General features: G+C 54.7%; 1 protein-coding gene across 4 annotated transcripts in view; it reads left to right on the top strand.

Annotated features, from left to right (window-relative positions):
• Window positions 1-2,248: 2,248 nt before the first annotated feature.
• BCL9L (BCL9 like) overlaps window positions 2,249-26,310 on the top strand; it is a 28,342-nt gene continuing 4,280 nt past the window's right edge. The window contains exons 1-7 of one of the 4 annotated variants that reach the window (XM_024570800.4): window positions 2,249-2,383; window positions 17,548-17,649; window positions 18,887-19,272; window positions 19,849-19,968; window positions 23,122-23,326; window positions 23,727-23,811; window positions 23,912-26,204. In XM_024570800.4, coding sequence (XP_024426568.1) covers window positions 17,624-17,649; window positions 18,887-19,272; window positions 19,849-19,968; window positions 23,122-23,326; window positions 23,727-23,811; window positions 23,912-26,204 — 3,115 coding nt within the window. In that variant the 5' untranslated portion in view covers window positions 2,249-2,383; window positions 17,548-17,623. Of the gene's footprint in view, window positions 2,384-3,158; window positions 3,317-17,547; window positions 17,650-18,886; window positions 19,273-19,848; window positions 19,969-23,121; window positions 23,327-23,726; window positions 23,812-23,911; window positions 26,205-26,310 lie in introns of those variants that run through there. The other 3 variants (XM_045204000.3, XM_024570801.4, XM_053923873.1) reach the window with 3 other exon arrangements.

The following is a 26,310-nucleotide window of genomic DNA, read 5'->3' as shown; positions in this document are numbered from 1 at the left end:
TGGGCATTGTGCCAAACGAATTATAACAAGCCCATGTGGCTTGCCATGTATGTAACAGGAGACTGATCCACATAAATGGGGTGGGCCCTTCGTTATAACAATCATCCTGACTGAGAAATGGCCCTCTTGCCTTGTGGGTCTTGTTATACCCACAGGACCCTGGAGAGGGGAGAGGAAATTAAATCCTAATTCTATGGATCAAGTACTAGCCTAGGTCTCTGGGCTTCAGTTTTCTGTGTTTTTTTTTTAAGTGGGAATAATACCTGGCTCACCTGGCTCACGGTTGTGATGAGTCAATCTCTAACCCAGCTCTGTGCTTGGCACAGCAGTTAGTAGGCACTTGGGGAAGTTTTGTCAACTGGATCAAAGCGTGATCAAGATATCATATGTATGAAAATGCTTTGTAAATGGTGATGTTAAGCACCCACAAGGGTTATTATCTTCTTTCAGGATTTGTCCCCCTTCTGTATATCCCTAGACCTGGGCCAGTGGCCAGTTGCTGGCACCATCCTCCCACCAGGTGAATATTTATTGTTGCCCTACTATGACCCCAGCACTTGAGTGTTGTAGGGAATATAGAGACATAGGAGGCATAGTCTGGACCCTCGAGAATCTTTTGGGGCAACCAGACATTTATACAGGACAAACAAAAGAAAACATTTAAATAGGTACCCAGTGGGTGTCATAGATATAATATGTGGTCAGAAGAGAGGGAGGCAAGAGAGGGCTAGAGCTCTCTGAGCAGGGGCAGAGGAGCTAGCAGAGAAATCAAATAGCAGGAGCAAACAGGCTTGTCAGTGCTCTTCCTTTGAAAACCAGTCAATGCTTGTTACTTGCTGGCATTAATCCTGGGTGGGTCGGGGCAGTGGGATACAGGGAAAGTGCCTTGTGATAAAGAGACCGAAATTGTAGTCCTGGGCTTTCTGTTTTCTAGCTGTGAAACCTGGAGTGAGTCCTTCACTAGTGCAAACTTCAGTTTCTTCACCCGTGTAATGTGGCCATAACATCTTCCTCATGGGTTTGTGATAAACATTGAAATAATATATGTGAAATGTTTTTTAAAAGTGCTTTACCTTTTCTTTTTCGTTGCATCTATTCTCATACTGGATCTTGTATGTGTATGTGTGTAGCAGTATGAGGTCAGGAGACAGGTCTTTGGAGAAGACAAAGTTTCCACTACCACAAACATTTTCTTAGCATCTACTTTGTACTAAGAATTGAGAAAAAAAAATCAGTCTGTGTCCTCAAGAACTTCATGGTCTGCTAGGAAAGAGAGAGGAATAAAGGATATGCATAATGAATGTGGTTGGGTACAATAAAGAGGGGACCCAGCAGTGTGTGTGGTGAGGATTGTGGGAGTCCAGGGATCCTGCTCCTTTCAATCGGTGTACATAGGAGGGTAGGGTAGGTTGTCAAACTTCTCCCCACAGTGGGATATTGCTGGCGCGTCTCCTCCTCGGTCTTCTGGAATAGGGAGGAAAGAGGGTATAAGCCCCTTCCCCGCCCCCGGACCAACCTTCTTTCGCGCTAGCCCGCGCGGCGCCTTACCGAGTCAGACCACTGGGAGGCTGGGGGAGCCGGGTTGGGCGAGGAGGCGAGCGAGATGGGGGAGCTCTTATTTTGACAGGGGCCTCTCCGGGCTCTGGTATGAAGGCTGAAGGAGGCAGCCAGAGAGCCCCGATGCTTATTCAGGCTAGGGAGAGGAGCCGAGTGGAGGGGCGAGCGAGGCTCCCGCTGCGCAGGGGAGCCCGGGGAGGCGGTGGCGCACGACGGAGCCAGTGGCCGGACATGCCCCGGACTCCGGGCCGCTGCACCACCACCGCCGCCGCCCGGAGCCAGCTGGCCGGACGCCCTCACGCCTGGGTCTTCCCGTGCCGCGCCCCCCAGGGGCTGGGACCCAGACCCTCGGCGTCCGACCGACAATAAACGCCCAGACAACCCCCACCCCGCCCCGCGCCCGCCCGTCGTCCCTGTTGGCCTCGGGGAAAGTGAAAGGAGGAGGCGAAGCAAGGAAGGAAGGAAGGGAGGAAGGAAGGAAGGAAGGGAGGAGGAGCAGGAGCCCGAGCCTTGAGGTTCGGGGCCGAAACCCCAGCCCCGAGCCCGGGGCCGGCCGGGTGTGCGTGCTCTTCCGCCACTGCCCGGCGCCCACAGCCATGCTCCGCGATTGGGAGGCAGGAACCTAGGCGCCCGGCGACCCCCGGATACCCTCTCCTGGGCCGGGATGGTATAGAGATCAAGGCGTCCAGGATCTAAAGATCACCTCCTGCCCGCCTCCCTCCGCACTTCCAACTGGCAAGCAGGAGGACCCCACTCCACCCACCGACCCTGACCTGGTCATGGCGTCCAGCTCCGGCCTGGCGTGAGGACCCCCGACCCGCAAGAGGTGAGGGGTGGGCTGGGGCTGAGGGCTAAGGTCATGCCAAGCTAGCAGAGGAACAAGGGAGATCCAGTTCAAATTAGAAAGGGGGAACACAGTCTGATTATCTCCTGCCCTCTGGCATGCACCCCCGTGCTGTTTAAGGGATGGGGGCACCCCTAGGGTTAGTGGAGATTACTCTTGGGCCGCCAATCAGATAGGCAGCCCCAGAGCACAGTGGGGAGGGCTTAGGGGCAGCCAAGGGATCCTGCCACCTTAGCTCAGAGAACAAGGCCGGCCTTGGGCCAGCTGGAGCAGCAAACCTGCCCTGGGGGCTTCTGGGAGATGTAGTCCCCCTCCCAGGCTTACCAACCTTTTGGGTCCCAGCACTCCTCCCTGCCTGATGGGAGCATCAAGAAGACGGTGCATTGGGATTGGGGGTTGCGGGGGTCACCCTCTGCTCCCAAGCACTGCTTAGGAGCAGCAAGGGCTGTGACTGGAAGAGTCTCCCCAGTCAAGGATTCTTAGTGGTACAAGGTAGGGCAGTCACACCATTCCTTGCAGGTGTGGGTGCACTGCTAATGGGAAGTGGCCCCTGCCTTGGTCCAAAGGAATGTGGAACCGAAGAGAAGTGAGGCTTAGGGCTTCTTGCTTGGCTGAGATAACTTCTATCCCAGAGCTGCTGGAATTTGGTTTAAGGAGAGACTGAGGTCCACTCTCCCCTTCTCCCTCCTGGAAGGTGAGAGGAGTGTTCCTCAGAGTCTGGGAATCTGGAGGGTGTCTCATTGGAACAGTAAAGCCAGGATCAGCTTCTGTTTGTCTGTCCAGCTTCCTTCCTTCCGGGTTTTTCTGACACCACCTCCTCCCTCTTTCTGTCCGTCTGCTGCTTGGGGTGTATGCTTGTGTCTGGGGCATGGGGAATCCTCTGCTGCAGGGAGGAAAAGTGTTGCCTTGGGAGAGGTGAGCTGGGCATGTTATTGAACTCTGGGAAAGGGCTTACCTAGGAAAACTGTCTTCCCACTATCTGCTGTAACCCTACTGATGTTTCTAGGCAGCTTTCCAAATGAGACTTCCAACGTGGGTAGGCTTCCACTTCCCTTCTCCCTGCTCCTCAGCTTTTCCTGGGAGCCGCACCTTTTTCTGGGCTAGGGCTGTATGGGTTCTTGGCTGCCTTTTCTGGGCGGACCACGATTTCATGGCCCTAGGTGAAGAACATGTTCAGGCCCTGGCTTTCTGGTGTCATCTCTGAGGCGCCTGCTGATAGAAGCCTCAGGACAGGGTGATGATGGCAAGGAAGGTGAGGGGTAGGGGGAGTCTATGCCAGAAAGAAAGATGCTGCCTCCCCCAGGTGATTAGACTCTTGGCCTTAAAGAACCAGGCCTGAAGGCCAACTTTCTGACTACTTCTCTCTAGAGGTTCTCTGCTTACCTGTGCTTCTCCTAATTAGGGTGGCGTGGGGGTTAATATTGGAAAGGGTGTTTGTGAAGGCTAGAACACCTATAATCTTGGATCCAGAGTAACTCTTGTGCCTGGGGTAGCAGGAGATGGGTTCTGGAGGTCCATATGGAGACTCAAAATGAGGCTCTAATTACTGGGGTCGAAGTGGGAAGAGATTAGAGAGTCCTGGAGAAGAATTGGTGGTCCACAGACATCTGGGACTAGCACAATAGTGGGAATGTGGGACCTAGTGAACTTGCTTATTGAATCTGTGTTGGGCACTCATGACTTTGGGTGTTTCCTGCCTCCCAGTTTCTGAGTCCCTGGGTTAAGTGGGAACCCAGGGCTGGGCCCTCAGTTTCCATTAACAGGCAGGAGTAGCATTCTGGGCAGAGGCCTAGTGGGTGGCAATATCTACTCAGCAAGGGCAGGAATGCCAGGCACCTGCTTTAGATTAAAGGAGATGTCTGCTAATAGGGGCTGCCTGCCTGTGGGGGGTGTGGCCAGGATGGAGCTCCATGGAGCCCAGGAGTAGGGTGCAAGGAATGGACCAGAGTTGCAGGCAGCAGCAGCTCTAGCAGGACTGGAAGGAGCCAGAAGTTGCCCAGTGTTAAGCCCCTCCTCTAGGGCATCTAAGACAGGAGCTGGGGACACCCCCATACTAACTCTGGCACTGTAGACTAAAATTCTGTCCCAGTGTCGGGACAGTAGGGAGGTGGGGCAGCAGTGGGGAGTCAGAGTGTCTAGTTTTCCTGGGACCAGAAGAGGCCTGAAAGGAAGTTGGGGGAGCACTTTGGGGTTCTTGTTGTCCTGATGCCATGTTTACTCTTCCTGGGGCTTCTTGGGGCACCAAGAGGAAATAGCATCCCTTCCTGAGATTTAGGTACTGCCTGGGTGCTGACCTAGGGGGAGGAGGCAGAAGGGGATGGCAGCGTGGGAAAGTGGGCAGCTGTGGGAGCCAAGTGGGTACAGGCTGGGTGCCTTGGGCATGGAGCCTCTGCCAGCCTGTTCTCCCTGGGGTGGGGCTGTTACAGGGACTGGCTCAACCTGTTGAGTGCCTGGCTGCTCTAGCTTGACATCTGTGCCCCTGCCTGCTAGCCCGGCCAGCTGCCCACCCATAGGTACACTCTGGAGCCAGCCCCAGAGATCTGGGGAAAGAAGGCTCTGCCTGGCTGAGGGGCCGGGATGGGTCTAGTAGAGGCCCATACAGAGGGTGCTGAGCCTTCCCAGGTCCTGTCCTGTAACTATCAGAGCTGGAGCTGGAGCCAGCTGGAAGTCCAAGTAGCCAAGTAGCTAGGAACTGAGGGGCCAGTGGAAGGCCACAACACTAGAGGTCCTAAGGTGCTGCAGGTCACTTGGATGGGTGGCCTTGAAGACAGCAGCCTAGATGTACTGCCTGGAATTTCCTCATCTGGGTACTAGGGCTGGGCCTCCAGATCCCCACCCCCAGATTGGCTTGAACTCCCCTCTCTGGGAGAGAACTGCTTACTTTCACTGAAGCTTGGGGGAAGGGTAGTAAGGGTATTCTGCTCTCCTGGGAGGAGAAGGGTGACTTCCTGTATGCTGGGGTATGTTGTACTGCCTCAGTCTCCCCAAGGCCCCCTCCTCATGGAGAGAAGGGAAGCTCTGGATTCTCAGGTAGTAGTCCCCTACCCTGCCCTGAGCATTGAAGATCCCTCACCCCTGCAGGCCCTTGTTGCCCCCCATCCCTACCCTGTCCAACCACTTAGCATTAGGCCCAACTTGGGGCTCTGCTAGCTGGTGGGGAAGGGGTGGGGAAGGTAACCAGGTGTGGTACCAAGTCAACCCTCCAAACCTGGTACCAGTCTGTAAGGGAGAAGGTGGTTATGATGCCTATGAGTGGGGGTAGGGGCACAGGCAAGTTTCTCTTTCCTGTCAGCCCTGAGGGGAAGAGAAGCCTTCCCTGCTTTATTTTACAGTCAATGGCAAAAGCAGAGGCCTCTTCTTCTTTGCCTCCTTTTCACTGTAGGCCCTCCCTGCTTGGTCTGGGGCTCCTGCTTTTCCTAACTTTGGTGCCTTTTCTAGTTCCCTTTCCTCAGAGGCTGTGTCTGTCTAACCCCCTCCTCCAATGGGCTGGTTGGTGATTCTGTACCCGCCTGCTGTCCCCTCCCCCTCACTCCCCCTCACTCCCCCTCACCCGCAGCTGGGAATGGCCCTGAATCCAGCATTTCGAAACCAGGATTGTTTTGAAATCCCTGAACACTTCTCCACCCCCTCTGACTCCCCTCCTCCCCACTAGCCCAGAACTTAGTCCTCTAACCTGACTTCACGCTGTGCAGTACCAGGGTGTGTCTCTGTGTTTGTGTGCTAGCGGATGGTCACATGTGTATTACTGTGTGTGTGTCCTGGTGTGGGTGTATCTTCTTTCTGTCAGCAGTTCTGTGTACTGGCCCATGTCTTTTGTTCCTGAGCTCTCCTGGGCCTTCTCTATGAATATGACAGCCTCTGTGGTCTTAAAGAGACATTCTTGGGGAGTTTGGGGTTATTTTTAGCAGGTATCTTGGACGTGTGTCTTTGGGAGTTGTGTCTGTGTCTCTCTCAGCTGCATGTGTCTGGGAGTATGTCTCGGAGTGTGTGTGCCCAGGGTTGTGTTTCTTAGATGAGTGTGTGTGTGTGTGTGTGTGCACATGCCTACATTCCACTTCTGTTACCACCTCTCTCCTCCTCCTTGGGAACATGTTTGGGGTGTGTAGTCACATGTCTCCCCAAAGCTGCCTGGGACATGGAGTCTTCTGTTCTTTAACAGAGAGCTTTCCTGGAGTGGGGCCAAGACTTCTGTGGTCCTTGGAGAGAAAGTGGTATAGTGGGGAGACTTTGGGGTAAAGTGTCCCCAGAGTTGGGCTGTCTTCTTCTGTCCCTCATGGATACCCAGCACCTTGAGGGATACCAACATTACCAGTCCACCCTCTTCTTGTCCTGAAGATACAGTGGTGGATGTCATAGGGAGGCCTGGTGCTCTAAAGGAAAGGAAGCTAACCCTCCATACCTGGGGACACTTGCTGCCTTGAGGACAAAGAATAGCCAGCCGGATCAGATGGGAAGTTGGCAACTAATTTAAAGTTCAGAAAGTTGACTTCTGTAGCTAGGGGCAGAGAGCAAAACAAGACTAGACACTCATATTTCCAGGCTCAGAAGAGGATAGAGGGGCCTGATACCCTAAGTGAAGTGATTGGGGTAGAGCCAGCTGCCATTCTAGTAGATCCTGGGAAGTCCTTCTCCTCCTCCTTCCTTCTTTTTTATTAATTTTAGAGAGAGAGAGAGGAAGGTGAAGAGAGGAAGAGAGAGAGACAAAGATAGAAAGAAAGACATCTATTTGTTGTTCCACTTATTTGTGCATTCATAGGTTGATTTTTGTATGTGCCCTGACCAGGGATCCGACCCGCAGCCTTGGTGTATTGGGACAATGCTCTAACCAAGTGAGCTACCCAGCCAGGGCCTGGGAAGTCCTTTTTGATGTTTAACCTCATTCCCTCCACCTGCAGTTAGACAGTGTTTAACAAGAGGGTGGGTTGCCAGGTGGGTTTTTGTTTGTTTGTTTGTTTGCTTGTTTGCCATGCCAGGGATAGTGACAATAGCAGAGTTATGTCTGCATGGGATGTGGGCACCGAAATCCCTGATGCCTCACTATGACTCAGTCTGCCATCCTGGGATTTCAGGCTATAGTTGAATGCTTTCCTCTAGAAGCAGTTTGTGGCAAATCAGTGAGGAAGAAGAGGGCTAGAGCAGGGGCTGTTTTTGAGTCAAGGGCTTGTACAGACAGCAGCAGGCAGTGGGCAGAAGGCAAGCTGTCCTCTTCATGTATTTTTCATGTCCTTTTACAGCTACCCCCTCCATGGCCTCTGGTCCTAGGATGAAGTGGGAGGAAGGGAGGGGTAGAGGCACAGGTTGGTACAGTGCTCAGTGACCCAGCATGGGGAGGGCCTTGGCAAGGAATTTTCAGTTTATTTCTCAATCTCTGTCTCTGAGACACGCACACACACACGTCACTGCAGACACCTTCAGGAGATGAGCCCAGAAAAATCACCCAGGGGTAGGGCAGGGCGGTCCCAGATGGGGCAGTGTGGAACCAGTGTTGTTACTGCAGATGCCCTGCGCTTGTCCTAGAACTTGAAGTTGAGCCCAGTGAAGGTCGTCCTCCCAACTCCCCCATCCTGTGCCTGGGAGCAGCACAGGCTAGAGAGGGTTAAGTCTGGTTGGCAGGGACACCCCCTCCCTCCTGCCAGAGAGGGAGAGGGAGGGGTGGTTAGCAGCTTGCTCTAGTTGGCCTCTCTCCCAGAATTCTTTGGAAAAGAACTCCCCTTTGACCCCCAGTACAAACTGAGCCCAGCCACCAGCCTCCCAGTCCTGCCTGCCTTTGGGAACTTCATCCAGCACCCTCCTACTGAACTGCTATGCCTGATTCTCTCACCCCAGGCCCTCCCAGCCAGATCTGGTCCTGAGGACTTGGCATGTTCAGGGGAAAAGGGGTATAGCCAAGGAGACCACACAGTGACATAGGACCCACACCATTCTTTTCCCTGACATAGGATAACCCTGGGCGTGGCTGGTACTGGAAGCTGGGGTCTTCAGGCCTACCCATCCATGCCTCCCCCTCAGGTCCTCTGGCCAGGTCGTGGGAGTTGTCTGCTCCATCTCTCTCCCTGTGGGGCTGAACTCTGAGGGAACAATAAGGCATCTTCTTGAGCCTTCTTTTCCTTGCTTCCAGGATAGGGAAGAAGTAGTGTGGTGGGGAAGCTTGTTGGTCCTGGCTCCCAGCCAATCCACAGAAGTCCTGGAGGGGGCGGGGTGTCTCAGTAGCTCAGAGATATCCAGGAGCTGCAGGCCATGGGTATGTGTGCACACATTTATGTGGTATGTGTGTTGGGATGGGACTGAGGTTATGGGAGAAGAAGGGACATAGACTGCTGGCCTGGGGCTTGTAGCTGTGACCCTCTCTCTACAGGGAGCCAGTTCCATACTACACCATTGTAGTAGCCTGAGCCCAGATCCACGTTATCCCTGAAGGGGGAGGTCCTCTCCTGGGGTGTGTCTGTTTTGCCCTGCAGCCTCCTTGCTGATCTTTCCCATGTCCTCCTGCTTGGCTTTTTGTCTTGGGTGCCTTCCTCCTGGCTTTCTGCCCCCACTTCTTTCATTCTCTTCCCCCAGAGGAGGGGGGCTAACAGCCTGGCAACCTGGACCGCAACCTGGTAGGGAGTGGGGGCTAGGCCAGGGCAGGAAGGGTGAAAGCAGCCACTCCAGGGAGAAAGTCCCAGCCCTCTTGTTCACTGGATCCTTTCTCTGGGTGGGAGATGGGAGGTCCAGCCCAATCACCTCTGGAGGGCAAAGTTGAATTTTCTGGTCATCCCAAGCCCTTCTCTGCCTTGTTGCTGGCTTCATCCTTAGCTGGCTGTTCAAAGCCAGGGAGGCTACCCAGCCACTGTACTGTGGTTTCTACCTTGGGCCCTAGAGACACAAGGCTCTCTTCCCTACTGCCACCCTGCTCTTTCCCTTCCTCCCTCCCTTCCCTCCTCCCTTACTTAGCAACAGCTCCCTGAAATCACAACAAACATGCCTGTAGGCTCCTGGTCTGACTAGGGAAAGCTGGAGAAAGCTGTGGACCAGGGGGAGACACTTCTAGACTGTCCTCAGGAGGGAGGGGCTTGTAATCCCCCATCCCCCATACTGGAGCACACTACACCTCAGGACTGGGAGGAAGTGGTCCCTGCTTCCAACTCAGGCAATGAGAAAAGTGGGGAGCAGTGATAGGTGTGGCTGAGCAGGTTTGGGGGCAGGGCTTGAACTCCACCCCACTTGACCTTTGACACTCACCTGCTGAGTGGGAGGGGCAGCCTACTCCTTTCTTGACTTTGGGCCTCTCTCGGCTGGTGTCCTGTGCTGTTGTCATGGTACCTTGCCCTGCTCCCTCCCCTGATACTTAGGGACCAGGATCATAATGGTTTGAGGGTGGGTGGGCTGGGGGCAGCCCAAGAACTTTGCTCTTAGAACACCTGCTAGGCTGGGCACCTGTTTTGGGGGAGTGTGATGTCCTCTCTTTGAACTCTTCCCTGCGCAGGAGGAACTGTGGCCTCTAGCTAGGACCTGGTTCACATCAGGCATGGAGGGACTGGAATGAGTGAGACACCCATTCTTTCATCGTAGCACAGAGGGCTGATACCAGGGTGAATTTGTATTGTGAAATGGTTAAGAACCCAATTGCTAGAGTGTCTGGGTTCAAATCCTGACTCTTCTAATTCTGGATGGTATACCCTAAGCAAGTTACTTAACTTTGCCATGCCTTATCTGTAGGTGGGGTCAGGGCACATATAAGAAGCAACCAATGAATGCATAAGTAAGTGGAACAGACAACAACAAGTTGATGTCTTTCTTTCTCTCTTTCCCTCCCTCTAAAATCAATTTAAAAAAACAAGTAAAAGTAATTTTGCATAGAGTTCTGAGGATTAAATTAGATAATGCATGTGAAGCATTCAGGACAGCATGATGTTTCAGAGTAAATGCTCAATAAATGTTAGAGATAATCCTCATTATTAGTCATAGCTCTTCACAGGAACTCTTGACCCTCCCAAGAGCTTTAGCGGGGGAAGAAATGAGGCAGGTGGGGATCGGGAAGAGACAGCCTTGCCAGCTCTTCTGACTCCTAGATTCTGATACCCTTCCAGACCCTCCTTCTTGCTGTCTCAGTTTCCCCATTGTTGGTGCTGGCTGACATTTAAAAATATTTAAATTTTTTTTTATTTATCTGAGAGAGAGAGAGAGAGACATGAAGGGAGAGAGACAGATTAATTTTGTTGTTCCACTTATTTATGTATTCATTGACTACTTCTTATATGTTCCCCAACCAGGGATCCAACCCACAGTCTTGGGGTATCAGGATAATGCTCTTAAGCACTAAGCTAGCCAGCTAGGGCTGGTGTTGGCTGGCAAATTGACTGTAAGTTTGCCAAATAGCCATGGGCCTGGAGAGGGGTCTAGGGGACTCAGGACATGTCTTTGTCCATGTCTCCCAGCACTTTTCAGGGCCGAGCCCTCTCTCCCCCAAGCTGTTAGCTCAGATCAGCTTCAGCACCCCTCCAACCATCCTGTCCCTTGCTGCTCTGTTCTTTGCCCAGGTTGAACAAGACGTTCTGTCTTTAAACAACTTAAATGGCTGCTTCCTCTCCTTCCTGGCTAAGGGGTCAGGGACCTTCCTCTTAGGCCTGCCTAAGGGCTCCGGGTTCCCTGGATTGCCTGTGACCCACCTGGGCATTTCCCCTGAGTGTGGTGACGCAGTGCTCACAACTTCAACATGTGGAGAAGCCCAGACGGACATGCCTGACACCTGCTACACATAGACAGGCAGGGAGGAGGCATCCTGAAGTCCAGGGGAGGGGTGAGGTTATATCAGCATCTATGGTGTCCAGGGAACACACCCAGAATCCTTTCCTGGGTTGATAGATAAGTGTGGGCAGTCTGGAAAAAGTCTGCTTCAGCCCCATGTGCCCTGGAGCAGGGGACAGTACTGAGTGATGCTGGGCGAGCAGGGCTCCTAAAGGCCCAGGGATGGGAATGGGATGGTGGAGGGGATGAGGCTTGGGGACTTCTGGGTAGGGAGCCCAGGAGTGGGCAATAGGGATGGAACCTACAACGAGGGGAGCTCTGCAGGTAGGTGGTTTGGATCTTCTGGGAAGTGAGTGTCCAAATCCCTGGAGAAAGTTGATCAAAATGTGGCAGAAGTGCCTGGGGCACTCAGGCTCCTGGGTTTGAGGCCTGGACGTGGTATCTTCTCCAGCCTTATACCAAGAGGGGTGGGCTGGAACCCCTGGTTCTACTCACTACCTCCTTCTGGGCCCAGAGGAGGATACCTCCCTTCCATGGGCCCAAGGGTGAGGGCCTAGAGTTGGCCTGAGCCATGCCTCACTGTGGGGCTAACCATGGTGTTGCCTGTGCTCAGCCTCTGGAGCTTATTCCTTGGGCAGGCTGGGGCTATTTTTGGGATCAGGCTGGGTCCTTGGGGCTGGTTTTAGATGTTCCAATGTGAACAGGAGAAAATGGGAACAGATGGCTGGATGGTTCCATTCAGTGGGTCCTGCAGGGAGCAGGTTATTTTTAGGGTCTTGTTAACCCTTTTAGGGGCTTGTGGAGCCATCTTGAGAGGGATAGCCCTCTCTAGCTGAGAAGAGAACAGGTCTTCTCCTTGGACCCCTAATTACCAGAACTGCATGTCCCAATCGCTCTTCTTTCCCTCTCAGGCCCTCCACTGTTTAGGTCCATGGCAAGAAAGTAGGCTCCAGCTTTCTCCCAGCCCAAACCCCTCAGAGACTGCCAAGGGGCCAGGTAGGGAGAGGGGTGCCTGGTGTAGGGGATACAGACACTGTTGAAGGGAGACCACCCCCCCACCTTTGCTTGCCTCCTGGGGTATTGAGACACAGACCTGAGGCTAAGAGAGTGGACCACTGCTCTCCGTGTTCACACTCTGGGCCTGAGTGTCTGTCAGTGAACCCAGGGGCGGCCAGGGCAGAGCTAGCCACAGGAATCAGTCTCTGTGAGGAGTGCAGGGGAAGAGCCAAGTCTCTGTGCCTCATAGCACAGACATGATGCCCACGAGGATACTTCAAGGACAAATATCTGGACAATGCCCACCTTTACCAAATGCCCACATATTTGGATGCCATTGAATGAGTAAACAAGGGGGCATCATGGCCAGAGGTAGTTTGTTGAAGGGCTGAGTGTGCCGTAAGCATTCTGTTAGATAGTCTTACTAAGAGTATTTACTCTTATGAATTTATCCTCATTTTGCAGAAGAGGAAACTGGGGCTCAAAGGACTGAAGAGGTGGAGAAAGTGCTGTAGCTCAGAAGGGGTGGGATGTGACAGGCACCCTGTCTGCCTGGTTGTAAGCCCTGTTCTCATTCCACTGCATTACTCACACTGCCTGCCAGTGTCCCAACCCCAGACACCTGGCACTGGACCTCCTCAGGAAGCAGGTTTATGGAATGAGTGTGGGAAATGAGGTCCGGGAGCAGGGGACCCTGCCTGTCACTGCTCTCGCAATTCCCTAAGGCTTAGGGCCTAAGCCCTTCTTGCCTGACAGTGCCAGGACTGACACCAGCAACCCCATTTGGCCTTCCTGTCTTCCCTGCAGGAGGATTGCAGGCATACATCCTGTCTTGTCAGCCCCCAGCCCCACCCTGTCCTGGCCCACATGCCCCTGCTTCCTGTAGGGTCATGGCAGTCTGGATGTCAACGTAGACAGAGCTTGAGGGCCCTCCAGTGTTGCTAGTGCCAAGAGTTTGGAACAGGCAGGCAAGGTGAGGGGGTTGGGAGATTGTCCTTGCCACTGTTAGTACCTGGGGGAGAGAGCAAAGTAGCGGCAGGCAGTCTTGGGTGAGGTCCCGCCTGTGGTATAGGTTGGCTGTGCCAGCAGTCTGCCTACACTCCACTCCTCCCACAATGGCCTCATTGTTCCCAGCCGCCAGGCAGTTTGGAGGAGGTGGTGCCTAGGCCACCCCTAACCCCCACCCCCTAATCAGGGGCCAGATTAACCCTTTGGAGGCCAGAGACTAGGTGAGGGCCCACAGGTTGCCTCCATGCCCATTCCTCTCTTCTCGGAATACATGCTTGGGAAGTCACACTCTACCCTCCTGTACCCACCAACGGCACCTCCAGAGATTGGGATCTCCCACAGGGTAGGAGTAGCATCTAGGCTGTCTCCCAAGTTTACCGTGGTGCCGTGGTGCGTGTGCCAGGGGGCAGGAAGTGCCAGTGGGGTGGCAGGCAGAGACCAGATATATTTGGGCTGGTGGGGCTAATTCCAGCCACCCCTGCCTGCCCTACTGGCTCTTAAGCTCCTTTCCTTCCTGTGAAACCAGAGCTGGGTTGGGTCTAGCTCCGGATTTCGGTGGATTTAAAGAGGCAGTACCATCCCTGCCAGCTTGGCTTCCTCTCCCCCTCCCCAGATGTGGTCTAGGGCAGAGAGAGGACTGGATTGCTTCTAGCTCTTCCCTTGCCCTGGGCTAACCCCTTGCCCTTGCCCCTGTTGGGGTACCAGGCTTTTGGCACTCCTCTCTCCCAGAGCTTTGGGAGGGTGGGGTGGGTGGGTGGGGGTGGGCTGTGGTTTCCTGTGCTGGCTGTTTGTGCCTGGCCTAGAGTGCCCACTGCCTGCCTGGGCTTCCTGCCCTGTCTTGGCTTAATTGTGCACCCCCTTCTGCCTCTCCCTGCTGGGGAAGCCAGCAGTCATGGATTGGGCAGCAGACTTTGGGGGTACTTCACTGCCTGGACACGACTTTCCCCATGCCTGGCCACACCACATTGGCACTGGTTGAAGGAGCCAAGTGAGGTGACCTCAGGCTTGTCTAGGCAATGCTACTTATCTCTGCAGCCTCCAGAAGGTACAGGAAGGTACAATGGGTACCAGAAGGGGCAGAATCCCCTGTAGAAACACCCTGTTCAAAGACCCCAGACCGGAAAGGTGTGGGAAAAGGAGTTTCCATGTCCCTGCAGGGCTGGGGTTGCCTGACATTATCCTAGAGCTGCAGGTGGGTCAGGCTGGAAAGTCCCAGACAAAAATGGTTGATTTGCATGGTCTCCTTTGGCAGGAGGTGTGGGAAGTGGGGAGAACTGCTAGGAACCCAGACAAGGGGAAGCCCCCTACTCCCCAACCCTGGAAGTTCCCATATAGAGGGTTCCAGAGCAATACCTTGGTTCTTGAACAAATTTCCTGCTGGGCTATGAATCCTTGACCTCCCCACCCAGCTGAGTCACCACCTCGGGAAGAGGAAGTGACCTGGGTGGTAGAGGACTTCTAGGGACCAAGGGAGTCCTGATGCCCCAGAGAAAGGGGACGTAGGACTTTGTTGTCTTGGGGCTGCTTCTCCTTGAGTCAGAGGCCAGGGATCCCATCCCTGTTGCTCACAGCAGGGCCCTGTTCTTTCAGCCACCATAGGGGTCCTAGCAATCTATTTCCCCTCTAGAGGTATCTGCCCACTGAATGCGGAAGCATGGACCCTCCAAGCAGTTTTCTCACTGCCTCTTTTTGAGCTGGGCATTGAGAATGGTGGGCCGGCTAGAGAAACAAACAGAGGCTCCCAAGGTGGGGGCAGCTGAAAATAGGCAGGTTGCCCCTGCTGTGTGAATGCCCTCTGGCCCCAGGACCTGTGGCATTCTGTGTTGTTCAACAGAAGGAGCCAGAGGCTCTGGGTGTCCATGGAATCTTTCCTGGTCTCCCACCTCCAGCCTGGGTCAGGCCCTGCTCCTGCCCCCTACCATCCCATGTTACACAAGGAGGGCAAAATATCTCAAACTCTTTGTCTTATCCACCTCCTGGGCTCTGTTCTGATGGGTATGCCCCTGGCCTTTCCCTTAGGAGACTGGCACCAGCTCCCTGTTTGTGAGCACTTGTCTCTACTCCCCACCCTAGGCCCTAAGAGGGAACCACAGCAGTGTGTTCTCAGAATCCAATCCCTTTGCCTTTTACCCATCTCAGGGGCTCCTGGCTTGGGGCTGGGAAGCCCCCTTCACTCATTGTTTATTTTAAAACTGTACCCACCAGGACCCAGCCCTCCTGCCTATTATCCTTGAGGCATTCTAGGTCTCTTCTGGGACGGTGTGTAAGGAGGAGGGGTCTCTGGGGCGACTTCCGAGGGATATGGGTGGGGAAGGGTTGTGAGATGGGAAACTCTTGACTCATCTCTTCTTGACTCTGCCAGCCCTGTGGCTAGGTGGGAGCTAGGCAGTGGTGTTCTAGAGGAGAGGGCGACCCTGGGATTCTTCTGGGGCAGAGCTTTGGCCTACTTGGGACACTGGAGAAGATTAATTTTCTAACAGCCCCTTCCCAAATTATTACAGGTCCCAATATTTAAAGCTGTAAACATAGGAGTTAGTGGTGGCCCTTGCCCTGACCGCCCCCACCCCCTCCCCAGGCTGGACCCAGTGGCTGGCATGTGGGGAGCCCACCTATCTGCTGCAGGCTCAGATGAATGGTCGACACACAGTAGGGGCACTGCAGTGCCGGGGAAACAGCATGGAAACAGGGTCTTGGTGCTGCCACTTACTGGTCACTTCCTTTTCCTAGCCCTCAGTTTCCTTATGGTGAAAGGGGCATAATAAAACCCAACTACCTCCCACGGGGTGGTAAGTAGTGAGGATCCGAGAGGGTGGGAGCCTGAGACCCTTGTCAGCCACAGGCCTGCTCCTTAGCCCAGTGCAGACTCCATCCCTTTCCTGCCTGTGTTCTAACCTGAGGTGATGAAGGAGATAGGGGCTGGCAGCAGACTGCTTCCTAGCCAGGTCCTGGACTTTGAAACCTTCCCCTGAGGCACCTCTCTTCCCAGAGACAGATCTGGAACCCAGAAGGCCAATGGACCCTGGGGTTAAGTTAGGGTTAGACTCTCACAGAACCACAAGTTGGCCCCCTCACTCCGCCGGACTGAGCAGCGTGTCTGTCCGGCAGGACCGACTGTCCACCTGTACAAAGCTTGAGGCCCAAGGCTTCTCCCCTCTCCTCCCCCACCCTGTACCAGAATTGGCTGGGGTGGGGGGTGGGGCAGGGCAGGGCAGGGGCGGTAGGGTGAGGGTTTTGTTTGTGTAAGTCTGTTTGTTGGTGATGTATCTGTGGCCTTGTGTATGTTTTTCTCTGTGACTACCAGGCCCAATTTTCTATGGCTCTCTTGTGGCCGGCCTCCTCGGTCTTTTCATCTGTTCATTGAGTAGGCGAGAGCACTCGATCTCTGCCCTTGGGCAGCCTCAATGTCCGCAGGTCGCTGGGTGTTGCAGGGGCTCTTCCTTGGGCCGGCGCCTCCCGCGTCCTCCTGCACACCTCTGTGACGGGTTTGGCGTGGGCGCGCGTGTAGCTTCCTGGGCTCTGTGCATGTCTTTGTCTCCCGGTCCACGTGTGAGCAGTGAGTGTGTGTGAGTCAGAGTTCGAGTGCTGGTGGCTCTCCGAGCCTGTGCCTGGCGGTGCCCCGCGCTAAGCCGAACCTGGGCCCTGCTGCGGTGCACTGGCCTTCGTGGCCCTGGGCCGTGCGTCTACCCCTGCGTCTTGTGAGGGGCCCTGAGGGGCGCTGCAGTTCTGTCTGCCTCCTGCTCCATCGCCTGTTGGCTTGCTGGCTCTCTCACTCGCTCTGCCTTTCTGCTCTAGCTCTGCAGGAGGGGGTGGGGTGGGGTGCATGGGCGGGGGGGGGGGGGGGGGGGGGGGGAGGGGAAGCTCCTGCATTCTTGCGGTTGGGGAGGAATCTGAGCCAGCGTTACTGGTCTCCAGAAGAGCCCAGCTGCAGCCCCGGGGCCCCGCCAGGCCTCTCGCTGCTGCCCGCCCGGGCCTGCTGGAATGGGCATGGGCTAGGCCCCGAGCTGGGGGCGGAGCACAGGCCCCCATCCCCGGGGCAGGCACTGTGCTGGCGATGGGTGGGGGCCGTAAGGGGTTCCCCACCCAGGGTGAGGGGCATGCCCTGGGAGAGAGTCCCCCAGGGTGTCAGAAAAGGGTTGCACACGTGGGTACCGTTGCAACCTATCTTGTTAGTGGATTCTGCTTCTGCACACAGGGTCCTTGCTAGAGACTGCAAGCTCCCTGTGGGTAAAGTGTGGGAGGGTGGGATAGGACTGGCCTTTAGGGTTGAGACCCCACCTAGTAGTCATTTCTTTCCTTCCCAACCCTAACCTATCCAGTTCCCTAGTCTCAGGGCTGTTGGGTCCTCCCTCGTCCCCTCCCCTTCTTACACCCCCTCCCCAAGTCACAAGTTTTCTCTTTGGGGCTTGTTGCTGCAGTCCCTGCTCCAGTACCGAGTACCTGGCTGGGCCCTGGGCACGCACAGGGGCCGTAGCCCCACTGTGTGTGGGAGCCATGAGGATCCTGGCTAACAAGACAAGGTGTGTGGGTGTCATGGAGGGCGGGATGTGTGTGTGGAGTGTGGGGAAGGGAAGGGCCAAGAAGTGCCCGGGCTGAGCTGTGCTGGCTTAGAGTGAGCCTCCCTGGGCACCTACCTTCCAGGCCAACAGTGGGCGCAAGGGGGGGTCAGAATGGGAAGGCCTGCCCTGAGGCAGGAGCCCACAGCCTTAGTGCTTGGGCCCAGGGGACAGAGGGGAATGGCAACCAGCTATGCCTGCTGTTTAGTCCCTTCCAACCTGTTCCTCTTAAAAATAGTTTGAGTAGAACCCCCAGCCCCCACCCCACTGTTGGGTCCAATGGTGACCTCTGGCCTCAGTCTAGCTGGGAGGGAGGGGCAGTGCCTGCCTTCTTCCCCTTCCCCAGGAGAAGCCTGCAGACAGGGCCAGGCAGCAGCAGCAGGACAGCAGAGATGAAATAAATCTGAGCTGGTGTGGAATGAAGGGGGATAAATATCCTCTCCCAGTGATGTGATCTTTCCAGCGGCTATTAATAGGTCTCCGGGGAAGGGGAGGTGGTGGGGGGAGCCAGCTGGATCTTAAAGGGCCCACAGCTTAGGCTGCCGGAATCCTTGGCTTTAAGCTGCACTCCAGTCTGCCCCACACACCACTCCCCTTCCCCTTTCTTCCTGCTCCTGCCTGCCAGGCTTGCCTGCCAACTCTCTTTGGGCTTTCCCCTTCCTGCTCTGGGGAGCTGTCTGGACCAGTGGGTATCACTCTATTGTGCTTTTCCCCACTTCCCCAGGGGAATGGGACTGAGGCATGAACAGTGACCCTCAGGTCCTATGCCCCTTTCTGCTAGAGTTGGGACACATGGAAGTTGAGGTTTGGGACCTTGGAAGGAATCTGAAGACAGCAAACCCTAGAAGAGAGGATGCTTAAGTGTTGGTCAGGTGCTAGTGTGTGTGGGGTAGTGGTGCCATGGAGCCTGGCAGCCTGACAGATGCCAGGGGGTGTGGGTGGATTCTGTTAAGGAAAGACTCTGGTTTTCATTTGAATTGTGGGGGCTTGAGGGTGGAGGGGGTTGCCCCATCTGCACTCTCCAAGGTGAATGGCATCAACCCTTGCTTGAGGAGCAATGGAAGGAGGTAGGGAATAAGCTGGTAGTCTTAAGATGCCACTCAGACCTACCATTAGGTGAGGCAAGATGGAACAATTAAAATCCAGGCATGCTAAGCCCCTTTCAAGATTAACTTTTCATGTCTCTCTCACCTTCTCCCAGGTTACCCCACCCCAGGAGGAGAGAAGCTCCAGGGAGCCCGCCATTGTCCCCCCGTGGCCACTGTCCCCCTGCCCCATCCAAGCCAATGCACCCAGAAAATAAGTTGACCAATCATGGCAAGACAGGGAATGGTGGGGCCCAATCCCAGCACCAGAATGTGAATCAAGGACCCACCTGCAACCTGGGCTCAAAGGGTGTGGGGGTGGGAAACCATGGGGCCAAGGCCAACCAGATCTCACCTGGCAACTCAAGTCTGAAGAACACCCAGGCAGGCGTGCCCTCTTTCAGCTCGCTCAAGGGCAAAGTGAAGAGGGAGCGGAGTGTGTCTGTGGACTCTGGAGAGCAGCGAGAAACTGGAACTCCATCCCTGGATTCAGAGGCCAAAGGTACCTCATTTCCTGATCCGCAAGAGTCCAGCATGTTCCACAGTTCAAGGCCCAAACTTGCCGGGAGACCGTCTTACTGTCCCCCTTGCCTATCCTCATCCCTTGCTTCCCTTAGGTGCCGCCCATGATGGGGCCACACAGAGTGATGGGGTTTCTGGTCAGTCTCCTTCCTTCCTCTCTTGCTTTCCCACCAGAACCCTCATAGGGGAAGAGGGAGGTGGTCTGGGGTGAGATGCAGACCTACACATCCTAAGAACCTCCTGGTATCTGGGCTGGTGGGAGCTGCTGAACAGCCACTGGCCTGGAAGAGTAGCAGCAGCTTCTTCCTTCCCTCCCCCCCAGCCCTAATTAGAACCAGTTGTGCTTTGTGCTAGGTGGGGGAGGGGAGGCAGGCAGCCGGGCTGTAGACAGAAATCAGAAACAAATGGTGGTGTGGTGGGAGCCAAGAGATGGCTAAGTACCCAGCATAGCCTGGGCTTTGCACTGGGATATCTGGGAGAATGGGTCTGGGTGTGAGCGGTCAGGGCCTTTGGGTACTCACTATGGCCCCTGCCTGTCTCTGTCCTGCCTGGGCAGAGGTGGCACCCCGGAGCAAGCGTCGTTGTGTGCTGGAGCGGAAGCAGCCTTACAGCGGGGACGAATGGTGCTCCGGACCAGACAGCGAGGAGGACGACAAGCCCATTGGGGCCACCCACAGTGAGTGCCCAGCATGTCATGGTACTGTGGCCCATGGTGCCCCTGGGGAATGGCTGCCCTAAGGGAGCTTTCCTTGCTTCACCTAGGGCACAGGTGGCAAACACAAGGCCTGTGGGCCAAATCCAGCCCTCCACCTTGTTTTATCTGGCCTGGGACCAGCACCTTGTTTCTACCCCGTGGCAGCACGGAGCTCCTTGACCCTAGTTAAGGAGTAGTTACATTTATACAGCCCTAATGTTACATTTGGCCCTTTGAAGGCAACCGTGAAGCTGATGTGGCCCCAGGTGAAAATAAGTTTGATACCCCTGACCTAGGGCTTTGGAGCAAGGGTCTGGAACCTACACTTCTTCTCTCTAATCCTACCTCTCAGACTCGGTTGTTCCCTACACTGGGACAGTTCGGTCCCTACTTTCGAGGTGCTCAGTGGCTCCCTCTTCCTAAGGACCTGAGAGGGGTGGGGTGAACCTCGGGCGGTTTTGCCACTTTTACCTCCTTTTATGAATTTGTGGCCTGTGCTGCCACCTACTGGTAAGTGGAGGGAGTGCTGCAAGAGTCCAACATCACTTGGAGTGAGACTATTGGCTCTGTTGTGCAAAGCCTTGCTAAGCCTGGGTGTGAGCTGACACTGGCTGTGTCTCTGGCGTACTTCCCTAACCCCTAATTGACTCCTGGCAAGTGCCCAGAGAACATTGCCAGGACAAAGTGTAGGCGTGGGTGGATGCCCACTCCTCTCATTCTGTCAGTGGTGAGCATGTATTTGGGCCTTACTTACATAAATGAAGAGGGGAGAACCAGACACAACCCTGTCCTTGGGACACCCATACAAATTTATTTGGTGCTTTCCCTCAAGGCTTACATCTGTTTTGGTGGGGGGTGGGGGGGATAGGGTGAAACAGTTTAATGCATAAGAAACTAGCCAGAGAATGTTAAATTGTGAGCTTGTTGAAGGCAGGGACTTAAAAGAAGGAAGGAAAAAAGTTTGCTACCTGGCTACTTTGCAGTAGGTAATCAGTCCTTACAACAGCTCTGTGAGGTAGGTGTTATTATGATGCCTATTGCAGAGGAAGAAACACACTCAACAGATGTTTGTGGAATGAGTGGACTATGTCTGCGGTGTTGGTTCATAGATCAAGTACTGAATGAAGTCTCTGCATCTGGCTGGGATTTTAAAGATCATCTGGTCCCAGTTCTCTCCAAAGGGAGTTCATGAGCCCCTGGCTGAACCCTTCACTGATAGATGGGGGTGGTCACTGCCTCCAAGGACACCCCCCCCCACTTCATTTTTATGACATCAGTCTGCACCATTGCAGAAACATTGAAGACACAGGGAAGTACAAAGAAGGTATTGCTAATGTCCCATACTCAATACCAAGGCAACCACTATTACTATTTTAGTTTTACTGCTATTAGTCTCAAAGTGTTCTTTAAAAATTTTTTAAAAATATTTATTTATTTATTTTTAGAGAGAGGGGAAGGGAAGGAGAAAAAGAGGGAGAGAAGAAACATTGCTGTCGGAGGGAAACACCTCAGTTTCTCAGTTTGCCTTGCAAATGCCCCCAACGGGGGTACCAGCGGCTCACACAATCCACTGAGCTACACCAGCCAGGGCTCAAAGAATTCTTAATGGTGGTGCAGTATAATGTTAATAGCACAGACTCTTTAATCAGACCACCTTGATTTATATCCTTGGTTTTTGCTAATTATTTGTGTAAATTGGGGAAAGAGCCTCAGTTTCTTCACCTATAAAAATATTTACCTTATAGGATTGGTATGAGGAGTAAATGAGCTGATACATGTAACACACTTAGAACAGTATTCATTTTTATTATTGTACTAGAACGTTCCTATTGAAATAAAGCCTGCCTCCCTTCCCATAACTTGTAACCAGGAGTCCTAGTTCTGTGTACTGAATATGTACCTTCTTCCCCAGGGTAGCCTTCACACATTGAGGTTGGCTCTCAAATTCCTCCTACCCCAAACTTTTGGCTCTGTTCTTCTATATAAAATTGGAGAGACAGGGTCCAGAGCAGGGCCCCTATGAGTTAGGACTATCAGAGAAGGTTTATCCAAAGAGAGGAACTCAACATTGGGCTGTGGGAAGGTGGCTGCTGTTCTGGCTCAAGGAGGCAACTTCAGGCATTTTGCCTTGTATGAATTGAGAGTGCTGTCCCTTCCCATCTGCAGGCCAGACATTTTGCCTTCTTCATCCTGGCATGGGAATGGGTCCACCCACTCACTTAGACCCATTAATGACCAATTGTAAATTTTTTTCTAGGCTTGGACTTAAGAGTCAAGTTTGTGACTGTGGAACAAATTCTCTCTGTTTTCCCAATAGTTTTTTTAGTTTGTGACTTGACTTCTGAACTTGTTAGAAAAGTAGATTCCTTTGACCTGCCCCCTAGGCAGGGCAGGAGTTAGTGTTTTCATTTTATAGATAAAGGAATAGAGGCTTAGAAGAAAAAGCATGATTATAGGAACTACTATAAAGGACACATGGACCAAATCAAGGGGGAGGGTGGAGGGAGGGGAGGGAGGGGGGTTCAGCTGGGGTGGGGTGGAGGGATGGGGAGAAAAGGCACACAACTGTAATTGAATAACAAAAAAATTTTTTTAAATAATAAAACACTTATTACAGTGTTGCCCCATAGAAAAAAAAGCATCTTGTTCATTAGGTTGCAGAGTCAGTTAGTGGTGGGGCTGGCATGAAAAACCATTAATCATTTGAATTATCAATTTGTGCAATCTCTTTGCCTTCTCCCCTCACCTGGTCAGTATGCGTGCACAGCAGGCGGACTGCAGCATGACGGGGCAGAGCAGGTCTTTGCAGACTCTTCGGGGAATCACATTCATAAGTATCCATTGCAAAGCCAGTCACGTGGGAACCTGTTCATAAGGGTCACACTTTCTCCTTTCACTCCACATGGTCCCTATAATTTCCATCCTGGTCAAAGACTGGCCTAATGCAAGTAAGAGTGGAAACCAGGCTAGTGAAAACATCACATTGTGGCAACAAATGACCCTGTGGGCACCAGCTGTCTGTAAAGCAGTGAGCCTCTGTCCCTGGGCACCTCTGGGATGGGGTGATGGGGGTGCCGGCTGGTTCTCCTTCTTTAAATCTGGGCTGCTTACCCTCTTTCCTTCCCTTTCATGCAGATTGTAATGTAGCAGACCCAGCCATGGCGGCCCCACAGCTGGGTCCTGGCCAAGCCACCCAACTTCCCCTCAGTGAGAGCAGTGCACCAGGGCCCCCACATGGGCCTCCCCCAGGCCTTCGGCCTGATGCCCCCGGGGGTGGAGGTGTCCCTGGAAAGCCTCCCTCACAGTTCGTGTATGTCTTCACCACTCACCTGGCCAACACGTAAGTGCCTTGGGGCGAGCCAAGCTTGCTGTCTTTTTTTTCTCTTTTGTAAATATTTTATTTATTTATTTAGAGAGGGGAAGGGAAGGAGAAAGAGAGGGAGAGAAACATCATGTGTGGTTGCCTCTTGTACGCCCCCTACTGGGGACCCAGCCTGCAACTCAGGCATGTACCCCAACCAAGAATCAAACCAGCTACCCTTTAGTTCACAGGCCATCACTCAATCCACTGAGCCACAACAGCCAGGGCCAAACTTACTGTCTTTATCCAGCACCCCTGAGCCTGGAGCCCTGTGTGCGCACCCATAGGGGGCCAGGGTTGGGTTGGGTTGGGTTGGGTTGGGTGAAAGTGAGGGCTCCTTCCTGCTTATCTGAGCTATTTGTGCCTGGCTCCTGTGCAGGGCTGCGGAGGCAGTACTGCAGGGCCGGGCTGACTCCATCCTTGCCTACCACCAGCAGAATGTGCCCCGGGCCAAGCTTGACCAGGTGAGTATGGTGCCTGGTCCAGGCATGGTGCTTCTATTGATAACCAGATTGGCTGGTGCATCCCCTTACTGCCTCATGCTCTGCCTCTGTCCTCTTGCAGGCCTCCAAAGTGCTGCCCACCCCAGAACCGCTACCCTTGAGCACATCATCAGCAGGCACACCACAGTCCCAGGCACCTCCACTGCCACCACCACCACCTCCAGCCCCTGGCAGTGCCCCCCCTGCTCTGCCTTCTGAGGGACCTCCTGAGGACACCAATCAGGACCTGACACCTAACTCAGTGGGAGCTGCCAGCACGGGCGGTGGGACTGGGGGTACCCACCCTAACACCCCTACAACTGCTACCAACAACAATCCTCTGCCTCCTGGAGGAGACCCCAGCAGTGCCCCTGGCCCTGCCCTATTAGGGGAGGCTGCCCCCACAGGAAATGGGCAGCGGAGCCTGGTGGGTTCAGAGGGCCTGTCCAAGGAGCAGCTGGAGCATCGGGAGCGTTCCCTCCAGACACTTCGAGACATTGAGCGGCTGTTGCTCCGCAGCGGGGAGACTGAGCCTTTCCTCAAGGGGCCCCCGGGAGGCGCAGGTGAGGGGGGACCACCAGCACAAGCCCCTCTTGCCCCCCAGCAGCCACCCGCGGCCCCTCCCAGTGGGCTGAAGAAGTATGAGGAGCCCTTGCAGTCCATGATTTCTCAGACACAGAGCCTAGGGGGCCCCCCGTTGGAGCATGAAGTGCCTGGGCATCCCCCGGGCGGGGATATGGGGCAGCAGATGAACATGATGATGCAGAGGCTGGGCCAGGACAGCCTGACACCAGAGCAGGTGGCCTGGCGCAAGCTGCAGGAAGAGTACTATGAGGAGAAGCGGCGGAAGGAGGAACAGATTGGGCTGCATGGGGGCCGGCCTCTGCAAGACTTGATGGGCATGGGGGCCGTGATGGTGAGGGGGCCACCACCTCCCTACCACAGCAAGCCTGGGGATCAGTGGCCACCTGGAATGGGCACACAGCTGCGGGGACCCATGGATGTCCAAGATCCCATGCAGCTCCGGGGCGGACCTCCCTTCCCTGGTCCCCGTTTCCCAGGCAACCAGATGCAACGGGTGCCTGGGTTTGGGGGCATGCAGGGTATGCCCATGGAGGTGCCTATGAATGCTATGCAGAGGCCTGTGAGGCCAGGTATGGGCTGGACCGAAGACTTACCCCCAGTGGGGGCACCTAGCAATTTTACCCAGAACCCTGTGCCCTACCCAGGTGGGCAGAGTGAAGCAGAACGATTCATGACCCCTCGGGTTCGTGAGGAGCTGCTGCGGCACCAGCTGCTGGAGAAGCGGTCACTGGGCATGCAGCGCCCCGTGGGCATGGCCAGTGGTGGTGGCATGGGGCAGGGAGTGGAGATGGAACGGATGATGCAGGCGCACAGGCAGATGGATCCAGCCATGTTCCCTGGGCAGATGGCTGGTGGTGAGGGACTGGCAGGCACTCCCATGGGCATGGAGTTTGGCGGAGGTCGGGGCCTTCTAAGCCCCACCATGGGCCAGTCTGGGCTGAGGGAGGTGGACCCACCCTTGGGGCCAGGCAACCTCAACATGAACATGAATGTGAACATGAACATGAACATGAACTTGAATGTACAGATGACCCCGCAGCAGCAGATGCTGATGTCACAGAAGATGCGGGGTCCTGGGGACATGATGGGGCCACAGGGCCTCAGTCCTGAGGACATGGCCCGAGTGCGGGCTCAGAACAGCAGTGGCATGGTAGGCGGCCCGCAGAAGATGCTGATGTCCTCACAGTTTTCCAACCAGGGCCAGCAGGGCTTCTCCGGGGGCCAAGGACCCTACCAAGCCCTGCCACAGGACATGGGCAATACCCAAGATATGTTCAGCCCTGACCAGAACTCAATGCCCATGGGCAATGTGGGGACCACCCGGCTTAGCCACATGCCTCTGCCCCCTGTGTCCAATCCTCCAGGGCCTGTGCATTCAGCTCCAAATCGGGGGCTGGGTAGACGGCCTTCAGACCTCACCATCAGTATTAATCAGATGGGCTCACCGGGCATGGGGCACCTGAAGTCACCCACAATTAGCCAGGTGCACTCACCCCTGGTCACCTCGCCCACTGCCAACCTGAAGTCACCTCAGACTCCCTCACAGATGGTGCCCTTGCCTTCTGCCAATCCGCCAGGACCTCTCAAGTCGCCCCAGGTCCTCAGCTCCTCTCTCAGTGTCCGTTCGCCCACTGGTTCTCCCAGCAGGCTCAAGTCTCCCTCCATGGCGGTGCCTTCTCCAGGCTGGGTTGCCTCACCCAAGACAGCCATGCCCAGCCCTGGGGTCCCTCAGAACAAGCAGCCGCCTCTCACCATGAACTCTTCCACCACACTGGGCAATATGGAACAGGGTGAGTCAGCTCAGCTGAGCAAATAAGCATTGGACTGTGGCACTGGGAGTCTCCCGGGTGGATGGCTCTGCTGAAGGGGCAGATGTTGGCATTTGGGTGTGGGCTT

Source organism: Desmodus rotundus, chromosome 5 (assembly GCF_022682495.2).
Source record: "Desmodus rotundus isolate HL8 chromosome 5, HLdesRot8A.1, whole genome shotgun sequence".
Lineage (NCBI taxonomy): Eukaryota > Metazoa > Chordata > Mammalia > Chiroptera > Phyllostomidae > Desmodus > Desmodus rotundus.
This window is presented reverse-complemented; position numbering and strand designations above follow the sequence as displayed.